Consider the following 11,119-nt stretch of genomic DNA (forward strand, 5'->3'; position numbering starts at 1 on the left):
TTGTGCTTCTTCAATAAATTCAGCAACTTCTCCGTCTCTTCCGGGCTCAATTCGTCGCTAATAATCACCGGAAAAGTCTTGCCATCTCCCAAAAATTCATATTTCAATCCCTTGGGGAGTGGCTTCATCTCAACATCGGGCACACCATCCTCTTCTTGATCTAACTCTCCAATGTCTTCAAATTTTTCTTCCTCCAAATTCCCGTGTTGCGACTTCAACTCTTCCATTGTTTCCACTAGATCTCCGTCTTGATCATCTTGAGCGTCTCCATTCTCCAAAGCGCGTTGGAGATGATCCCTGAAAGAATCAATGGAACGAATGCTCTCTACCTCTTCGTTATCAAGAGGTAGAGGTGAAGCAAAAGACGGTTTTGAATGAAATTCGAATGTGCGCTTCTCTCCATCTAGATCAAAAGTGACAATCCCTTTTCCAACATCTAGAACAGCATTTACTAATTTGAGAAAGGGTTTTCTAAGGATTATGCCTTCATGCTCATCATCACTAGCATTAATCACAAAAAAGTCGGTAGGAATTTTTTTACCCGCTATAGCAACATTTAGATTTCTAAGCACTCCTAGCGGTTTGATTAATCTACAATCTCCCATGATCAATTTAATGATTGTAGCATCTAGGTTTGGTGTTTCGTTAAAAAGCTCAACATAAACCTTGGAACTCATCACACTAACATGGGCGCCAACGTCACATAAAACATTGCAACATTTTGTTCCGTCTATCATGCAATCAACACTAGGTGTGGGTGATGGATTACCTTCGCCTTGATCGCTTCCAATCGCATATACTTGGGCTATGTGCACGTAGGGTGATGATTCCGATTTCACTCCCATGATCTTTTTGACCTCCATCACTTCGCCCAAATCAATCTCTTCCTCTTTTTCTTCAAAAAGTTTCCGAATAATATCACCGGCCGATTCGTTGCCAAATGTATATCCTGTGTGATTATCCAGCAGGAAGTCTTCCGCTATCACCTTCGCCATTCCTCGCTGATTTGGATGCGGTCTTGCTTTATCGAACAATCTTCCGAAGTCAATTGGTATCCAATCCATTTGCTCGAATTCCCTTAGCGATTTGGCGGTGCCCATGGTTCTTCCTTTCTTTTCCGGGTCATCTTTTGTTGCACTCCGGATCGATGCTTCTTCATCGTGGTTTGTCTCTATGACTTTCCCATGCTTCGGTTGTTCTTCCCTCACTTCCGATGCCTCTTTTCTGAAAATTCCAGCAAGCACCCGCACTTGAGATTCTTCCTCGGAGCTTGCCGAACATCGTTTTTCCCAATCTCTTCGCATGGCCGCACCCTTGCTTATTTTTTGTAGGAGTTGGGCGGCTTCCGTGAGTGTTTTCTCCATGAGATCTCCTCCTGCACACATTTGAAAAAATTGCATGCACTCGGGGGTTAGGGAAAAATAAAAGGTATGCAAGAGTACTTCACCGGAAAATCCAAGCTTCGGTCCTTGTTCAATCAATCCATTGAATCTATCCCATGCTTGATCTATCCCTTCTTTTTCTCCTTGCGCGAAGTTGATCACTTGCTTCCGAATATGTTGAACCTTGCTTAACGGAAAGAACCGCTCGTAAAATTTCTTCATCAAGTCATCCCAATTTCCTTTTACCTCGAAGGATGCAAGTGCAAACCATCTTCTCGCTTCTTCCGCAAGTATGGGAAAAGATTCCATCTAAACCAAGCTAGAGGAACTCCGTCTTGTTGTACCGTGTTGCATAGCATTGTGAACCACTTGATATGTCTATATGGGTAGTCCATCTCATCTCCTCTAAAGGGGTTTGCCGCCGCCATCTTGATGATTTGAGGCTTGATCTCGTACTCGGTGGCTCGCAACACCGAATCTGATTTTTGCATGTCGAAGTCCTCCGATCGCGGGCTTGCATAATCCCTTAGTGATTTTTCTCCTTCCTCCACGTGTTGAATGAGATGGTCCATCTAGACAATCAAAACAAAAACAAAAAAACAAAAATTTTCTAGGGAAAAGGTTAGGTGTTAGTAACCAACAAAATTAATACAAAGTTAAACGTAGCAAAATCGCTTGTTCCCCGGCAACGGTGTCAGAAAAGCTTGTTGACGCTCCTTAGAGCGCCAATTTATGTACCGCAAGCGCACGGATCGTGTAGCTTTTTCCTTAGAGTATTCCCCCAAGGTTTATCAATCCACAGAACAAGTGTATTACTATGCTTAACTAAGCACTAATGATGTTGGTAAAAGATCTATATTGAGTGATTGAGTGTGAAATAGATCTAATCTAACCAATCTAATCCAATCTAGACTAGTGAGCAATGATAGGTGTGTGCACAAGATATGAAGAGCATTTGTCCATAGGGTCTAGGATCACTAGAGATGCAATCGCCAAGCAACGAAGAACGGATCTAATCTACCAAAGGTGTGTTCCAAGATCAAAACATTTCCCTCCCGCATACTATCACTACACGAGGATAATCGGTAATGAATCAACAAGAACACGATAGTTGATGTAATCTAAGTAAACCATGCAAGAGCAAAGCAAACCCAAAGCCAAATCACGAACTATTAAACATCAAAACATCATCAACAAGAATCGTGATAGATCAATCTCATAAAGGATTCGGCAATTACAACTCAAGATCTCCTTACAACCCCATGAACAAACGAGGACTTTACCCCATGAAGCTAAGCGAAGCGTAGTCGATCATGGTGACAAAATCTTCGGCAAGGGATGGATCCCTTGCTGTCCTCCAACTTGCAGCGGCGCCGAGGGACGATGAGGCCTCCGGTGTCGCCTTTCTCTTGTGTCTAACTCGAATGGATCTCTGAAACTCGTCTCTGGATGCTCTCTCTCTGCAATCTCTGTGATCTCTGCGATCTCTCTCTTTGACGGCGGCTTCGGGGTATATATAGGCGGTTCTGGTCGGTGGTTTTGGCAAAACACAAATTAGGGTTGACGCGTACTTCGCGCTGAAGAAAATTGAGGCCGATTGGGCCCCGGAATGGGCTAGGCCGGCCGGATCAGAGGGCCCCAGGTCGGCCGGCCTGGGCCCTTTCTGGCCCCTTTCGGTCCCATCTTTCGTGTGCGGCCTCTTCTTCTTATTCCTCATCTTAGCCCAGTTGTGACCATGCGTCAAAACATCTCCGAAAATGTCCAATTTCCTGCCAAAACACAACATGCTCCAAAATCCAGGACAAAATCGAAAACGGTCAAGTTCGGGTGCCAAGTGGCGGGTTAGTACATGAATCATCCCGAAGAAATTACCAAAACCACTCCTAATCATATAATAAAATGGGTACTTAAGGAGCGCCAACAATGACCCATTCTTATTCAAAGTCTGTGCTGATGGTCTACTCCTCTGTATCCCGATATGTGAGACCCGCAAGATTCTGGAGCGTTGTCACTCCTCACCCTATAGAGGACACAACGGACCATGCAATAGTTTGTCAAAGCAGATTTTCTGGCCAAACATGTATGGAGATGCTAAGGAGTTCGTGCGGCGTTGCTCAAGATGTCAGAAGCATGGGAACATAAATTCCCAAGACACGATGCCACTGAAGAGCAACCTTCAATTGGAAATATTCGACGTATGGGGAGTCGACTTCATGGGTCCTCTCCCAATGTTAGAGCAATGTGAGTACATCTTGGTGGCCATGGACTACGTGTCCAAATAGGTTGAAGCATTTCCTTGTGTTGTGGGCGACTCAAAGAGGTTGAATAAAATTTTTCAACAAATCATATTTCCTCGCTTCGGAGTTCCGAGAGTCGTGATCAGCGATGGAGGCTCACACTTCATCGCTAGAACCTTCAGGAAGTGCCTCAGCGAGCTCAAAGTAGATCACCAGGTTGCCACATCGTACTGTCCCCAAACAAGTGGTCAAGCAAAAACATCAAATAAACAAATCAAGGATATTCTGCAAAAGACGGTCAACGCTATGGAAAAAGGATGGAAGAGCAAGTTACCAGAGGCACTATGGGCATATCGAATGGCTTTCAAGACGCCGATAGGAATGACACCATACCAACTGGTTTATGGCAAAACCTACCATTTGCCAGTTGAATCTGAGTACAAGTCCCATTGGGCAAATCAAGAGGTGGAACATGGATCTCTAATCAGCCGGAGTCAAAAGACAAATTCAACTAGCTGAATTAGATGAATGGAGAGAAAAGGCCTACCATAGCTCCAACCTCTTCAAGTAGCGTACAAAAAGATGGCATGACTTGTGGATCAAGATCAAGCACTTCAAAGCGGGAGATAAGGTACTCCTTTTTCAAATCTCGTGTTTGTTTGTTCGGTCATGGTAAGCTTAGAAGTAAGTGGGAAGGCCCCTTTATAGTACTTAACGCCGCCGACCACAGTGCTATAACCCTCCAGGACGATGATGGGAATGTTTTCAACGCCAATGGCCAAAGATTGAAAATATTCCTCGAGCCTGAAATACCTGAACTAGAAGAAGTAGATGTCTACGTGTTATCCGAGCTAGAGCAATCATCTACGGTTGTCACTGTACCTTAAACATGTCGTATCCTAGGCTAGATGTCGCTTCTCTATTCCCCTATTCTTTTCTTTCCCTTTCTAGCCTCAAACACACAAACACCCGAAAAAGGAAAGAGTGAGGGCGAACTCTCCAGAAGACTGGAGCCCACATCAGACAAGGTGGGAAGGTGGGACCGGCCGGCCTTGCCGGCCGGCCTGGCTTGGAGCCCACTGTTACTCTGAGATGTTATTTGTTCGTTTATGCTTAAGACTGTCGATCATGTAATAAAGTACTATTTACTCTATTTCGTTATGGCATTGTAATGATATTTCACTTTATAAATCTATCATATGTGTGTGAACTTGATCCTGACGCACATATGAGATGCATTCGGTTTCTTCCTTAAACCAGCTGTGTGACAGAAGTGGTATCAGAGCAGTGTTGACTGTAGGATGTTAGCCTAGATAGAAATGGTCGAAATTTATGGTCTAATCATAAAGCCATGCTCTTACCTACCTCAAAAATCTGTTTTACCTTGAAAACTGCTATTAGTTGCTTCTGGAAAGGGTGTTTTACTTGTGTATCTTGAAAATTACTTTACTTTGCATTGTGTCTTTATTATTTTCCTTTCTTTAAATCAAAAGTTTTTTCTACCCATTTCTGCCTCATTGCTAAAGATGGCCAGGAGCAGACAGACAGCCCGCAAGAGCACCCGTAGGCCGCCTCACTAGATCCAGCACGTGCAGGTGCCCGTTCAGGAGGAGGTACCCGTTCAGGAGGAGATGCTTCCAGTTCAGGAGGCACCTATTCCATCAGAGGAGGTTGTGGAGTCTGAGGAGGAGTCCGGGCCCGAGGGGGCTTACGACTTCGTGCTTGAGTACGATGGCTACTTCGGAGGAGGCATGTGGGCAGCCTCCGACATAGAGGAGGAGCCCCTAGAGCTGTTAGGTGACCACGTAGCTGCAGACGATGGAGTTGTTCTTGCTACCTCAGGAGGAGGCAATGGTGGTAGAGATGACTCAGACACCCCGGATGAGGGTGATGTGGACCCAGAGGACCCCCCGTCGCCACCCGCCGCTGCACCAGCCCCATGAGTATGACCCGAGCTACAGACGGAGAAGGAGATCCATTACTTTGATAATGTTGAAGGTCCCTTTCCGGGGATGCTGTGGGAGGCGATGCAGGTTCTTGGCATCACAGAGAAGCCACATTTTGAGGCTCACCACTACGAGGACCCAGGCCAGCCAAAAGAGTGGCGCGTGTCCGCTGTACTCACCGTACCAGACCCTAGTTACGGCACGCGGAGGGAGGTCCAGACCAACTACGATCACGTGCCAAGAAGGTCACTGCAGGCATGGATCAGTGAGGCTGCCAGGAGGGCTCTCTATAGGGTCTGCCACATCTACAGGGAGGAGCTTGCGACCTCCCAGTTCAGGTTCTTCCCACACCGTAGTAGGGGTGCGGCCAGTGCTCAGATTCCTCTTCCATCCCCTGAGGAGAGGAGCCCCACTATGGAAGTGACACAGGAGTTGGTTGCCGCCCTCAGCACTGACTAGGATGCTGCTGGGATAGAGCTTAATGTGGTCAACGATGAATTGAGGAAGTTGCGTTGTCAGAACCAGATTTTAGAGGCTCGTCTACAGGGTCTACAGGGAGTACAGGAGCCACCCCCTGTTGGAGGACGATGACAAGGAGGACCACTGGGCATGTTCACCTACACGCAAGCGCATCGGCTATGGAGATCCTGGCTACCGCACCTGCTACTAGTAGATCTTAGGTTTAAGAGTCTAGGAAGAGTTTTTATCAAAGTCTACAATCGTTAGTTCAAAAACTTTCGTTAAAGTGTTAATTTATTCAGTGTGATTTGATGTTTGGTTTTGTGAAACTATATGATTTGGATCTTTGTAATGATTGCGATGGAGTTATGGATTGATAACCATAATTGCATCAAGTTTTAATATAGTTATCTAGTTTAGTAAAGCTTGGGGTTATCTATTTTACTTATTGCCTTTATCTCATCCTTGTTCCTACATTTACCATGGATTGATTCATGAGTCTCACATTTCTAACCGATCAGATGGTGAACACCAGGTCCGGATCAGGAGTCGATCAAGCACCAGTCCGACGTCGAGGGAGAGGCAACAACCCCCAGCACAACAACATGAATGGTTAGAACAACAACCAGGCGCCACCACCTTCACCGCCACTGGCAGGGATGGAGCAATTCCTTGCCACCCAGACGCAGTTGCTAACCAACATGGCGGCAACAATGGCGAATATGCATGCTTCGTTGAACCAAGCACCGCCACCACCACTGCCACAGAGGGATCATCACCGTGACTTCATGAGGCACAAGCCACCTACTTTCTCACATTCACCAGATCCTCTCCAGGCTGATGATTGGATCAAGAGTTCAAGACCATGGAGAAAATGCTGAACATAGCACAGTGTACTGACAGGGAGAAGGTCCTGTATGCTTCAAGGAGACTGGAAGGAGCTACCGCAGACTGGTGGGATGCTTACACCGTAGGCCATGCTGACCAAAACACCATCTCATGGCGGGAGTTCAGGACTCAGTTCAGGGAGCATCATATACCCAAGGGTTTGATGAAACTCAAGAGGCAGAAGTTCCTTGCTCTGAAGCAAGGAGGCATGTCCGTGAGCGAGTATCGGGATAAGTTCATCCAGTTGTCCCGCTATGCCCCTGCAGACGTGGCAGAAGATGAGTAGAAGCAGGATCACCTCAGGCTGGGTTTGAGTGCACCAATCAAGTACCAGCTGATGGTGCACACCTTTGAGAAATTTCAGAAGCTGGTGGACAATGCCATCATGGTGGAGCAGGCCCGCAAGGAGATGGGCATTGAGATGAAGAGGAAGTATGAATCGCAGGGCCGGTATAGCAACCAGTGCCCCCACTTTGGACCACCACAAGGGACACTGTTTCAGAATCAGTACGGGTGCCCCGCTCAGCAGAATCAGCAAACACCACAGACTTCCCATTCTGGTCAGTTAGTGCAGCACCCCAACTTCTCGCAGAACCGCCAGAACACTCCTACAAACACCCCTGCAAGGAACAACACCCCCGCAGCCCCTGGAGGCAATGTCTGCTTCAAGTGTGGTGAGCCTGGGCACTATGCCAACGCTTGTCCCAAGAGGAATGCCTAGGGTACTCCAAGCCAGTTCAATAACAGTGGACAGAGGAAGGCTCCACAGCAGCAGCAACAGCAACAACCCAGAAACAACCAGACTCCCAAGGGCAACAGAACTACATCCATGGGAGGGTGAACCATGTAGCTGTAGAGACTGCCTAGGAGGCCCAAGATGTGGTGATTGGTATGTTCTTAGTCAACTCCGCCCCTGCATTAGTTTTATTTGATTATGGAACATTGCATTCCTTTATTTCTACTCAGTTCGTAGCAAAGTATGGTATTCTTGTTCATTCTATGTCGAGACACATGCTAGTTAGTTCACCTGGGGGAAATATGAAAGTCATGTACCACAGTTTAGGTGTCAGTTTCAAGATTATGGGCAGGGAATTTTGTGCCAACTTTATAGTGTTGGATTCTACTAGAATCGATGTGATTTTGGGAATGGAATGGTTGAGCAAAGTTGATGCAATTATCCAGTGTGCCAAGAGGTCAGTGCTTCTCACCAGTCCATAAGGTGAAAGAGTTGAGTTTGTAGCAACACTTCCTTCAGCAGCAGAGGCTATAGTGAATCAGTTATAAGGGAATCCAATTGAAGATATTAGGATCGTGTGTGAGTACCCGGATGTCTTCCCTGATGATTTGCCAGGTATGCCACATGAATGCGACATTGAATTCATCATAGATCTTATACCTGGTACTGCACCTATTGCTAAGAGGCCATATAGGATATCCGTTGGTGAATTAGAAGAACTAAAGTCTTAGTTAAAAGATTTATTAGGTAAGAACTTAAAGAATTATTAGATAAGAAGTTTATTCGTCCTAGTTCTTCACCATGCGGGGCTCCGGTAATCTTCGTTGAGAAGAAGGACGGTACACAGAGGATGTGTGTGGATTACAGATCATTGAATGAAGTCACCATCAAGAACAAGTATCAGTTGCCCCGCATTGAAGATCTGTTCGATCAGTTGAGAGGAGCCAAGGTATTCTCCAAGATTGACTTGAGATCAGGGTATCATCAGTTGAGGATCCGACTGTCGGATATTCCCAAGACGGCCTTCACCACCAGATATGGACTTTATGAGTACACAGTGATATCTTTTGGGTTGACAAATGCTCCAGCCTACTTCATGTACTTGATGAACAAAGTGTTTATGGAGTATCTTGACAAGTTTGTAGTGGTGTTCATCGATGATATTTTGATATACTCCAAGAATGAGGAGGAACATGAGGAACATTTGAGGCTTGTTCTGCAGAAGCTTAGGGAGAACTAGTTGTATGCCAAGCTTAGCTAGTGCGAATTCTGGTTGGCTGAGGTCTCATTTCTTGGACACGTCATCACCAATGGTGGAATAGTAGTTGATCCAGAGAAAGTCAGAGATGTGTTAAAGTGGGAACCACCTCAGACCGTGTCAGAAATCTGGAGTTTTTTGGGACTCGCAGGATATTACAGGAGGTTCATCGAAGGCTTCTCTAAGATAGTGGAACCTCTTACTTCGCTACTAGAGAAAGGGAAGGACTTTGTATGGTCAGAGGAGTGTCATCCTAGTTTCGAGGAGTCGAAGAAACGGTTGACCACTGCTCCGGTGTTGGTAATGCCAGATATTCACAAGAGTTTTGACATATATTGTGATGCATCTCGGCAAGGACTTGGTTGTGCGTTGATGCAGGAGGGACACATTATTGCTTATGCATCTCGTCAGTTAAGGAAGCATGAGCAGAATTACCCCACTCATGATTTGGAGTTAGTAGCAGTGGTACACGCTTTGAAGATATGGAGACACTATTTGCTGGGACACAGATGTCAGATATACACTGATCACAAGAGTCTGAAATATGTCTTTACTCAGAATGACCTTAATTTGAGGTAGAGGAGATGGTGAGAGCTCATAAAGGATTATGACCTGGAGATACACTATCACCCAGGGAAAGCTAATGTGGTTGCCGATGCCTTGAGTCGCAAGAGTCATGTGAATGCGAAAATGGCCAGTGAAATGCCTCAGGAGTTGTATCAGGTGTTCGAGAAGCTCAATCTTGGGTTCGTTGCTCATATTGAGGGGATTACAATAGAAGTGGAGCCGACCCTCGAGCAAGAGATAAGGAAAGGTCAGCTTGAGGATGCCACAATCAAGGAGATCGAGGACTTGATGGAGATAGGCAAGGCACCTGATTTCACTGAGGATGACCAAGGGACAGTATGGTTCCAAAAGAGGATATGTGTGCTAGATGTAGACCATCTGCGAGAGAAAATCCTAAAGGAAGCACATGATTCAACTTACTCAATTCACCTAGCCAGTACAAAGATGTACCAGGACTTGAAGGAGAGGTATTGGTGGTATGGTATGAAGCATGATGTTGCAGCTCACGTGGCCTTGTGTGATGTATGTCAGAGAGTTAAGGTAGAACATCCGACGCTAGCCGGATTGCTACAGCTGTTCAAAGTGCCTGAGTGTAAGTGGGAAGAGATTGGCATGGATTTCATTGTGGTGTTACCATATACAAAGGATGGATACGACTTGATATGGGTAATTGTGGATCGATTGACCAAGGTAGCTCACTTTATTCCAGTGAAGACTACCTATACGAGAGCAAGATTGGCAGAGCTGTATATCTCTAGGATTATCTGTTTACATGGGGTACCTAAGAAGATTGTGTCCGACAGAGGTACTCAGTTTACGCCTCGGTTTTGGCAGAATTTGCATGAGTCAATGGATACGAAGTTGACCATCAGCTCAGCTCATCACCCGCAGATGGATGGACAGACAGAAAGGACCAATCAAGTATTAGAGGATATGCTTAGAGCTTGCACACTGAAGCATGGAGGCAGTTGGGATAAGAGTTTGCCTTATGCAGAGTTCTCCTACAGCAATAAAGCCAGTTTGAAGATGGCACCGTTCGAGGCATTGTATGGTAGAAAGTGCAGGACTCCACTGTATTGGAGTGAGACAGGAGAGAGCCAGTTGTTCGGCCGGAAAATCATCAAGGAGGCCGAACGATAGGTGTAGGTTGTCAGAGAGAATCTAAAAGTGGCACAGTCTAGGCAGAAGAGCTATGCAGACACTCGATCTAGGGAGCGGACATTTGAGGAAGGAGAGTATGTGTATCTAAATGTGTCACCTATCAGAGGTTTGCACAGGTTCAAAGTCAAAGGAAAGATGTCACCTCGCTACATTGGTCCATTCAAGATCTTGGCACGGAAGGGTGAGGTGGCATATGAGTTGGATTTGCCAGCTCAGTTGTCAGATGTGCACAATGTGTTCCACATATCGCAGCTGAAGAGGTGTTTGAGGGTGCCAAAAAAGGAATTGCCATTAGAGGAGTTGAATGTAGAGGATGATTTGACCTATACGGAGTACCCGATCAAAATTATGAATACAATGGAGAGGATTACACGGAGTAAGAGGATACATATGTGTAAGGTTCAGTGGAGTCACCATGCAAAGGATGAGGCAACTTGGGAACGAGAGGATGGGTTACAGGCAGAATTTCCCCAACTCTTTGCTAG

At 45.9% G+C, this 11,119-nt stretch overlaps 1 protein-coding gene across 1 annotated transcript; it reads left to right on the forward strand.

Annotated features, from left to right (window-relative positions):
- The first annotated feature begins 7,249 nt into the window (after nucleotides 1–7,249).
- On the forward strand, nucleotides 7,250–7,633 carry LOC120645672 (cleavage and polyadenylation specificity factor subunit 4-like). Its single transcript, XM_039922435.1, has one exon. The coding sequence runs from the start codon at nucleotides 7,250–7,252 to the stop codon at nucleotides 7,631–7,633; it is 384 nt and encodes a 127-aa protein (XP_039778369.1).
- The last annotated feature ends 3,486 nt before the right edge of the window (nucleotides 7,634–11,119 follow it).

This window comes from Panicum virgatum, chromosome 8K, assembly GCF_016808335.1.
Source record: "Panicum virgatum strain AP13 chromosome 8K, P.virgatum_v5, whole genome shotgun sequence".
NCBI lineage: Eukaryota > Viridiplantae > Streptophyta > Magnoliopsida > Poales > Poaceae > Panicum > Panicum virgatum.

Excerpts from the sequence above, each read along its gene's own strand:
- LOC120645672 (XM_039922435.1), top strand. The coding sequence starts at position 7,250 with ATGGTGCACACCTTTGAGAAATTTCAGAAGCTGGTGGACAATGCCATC.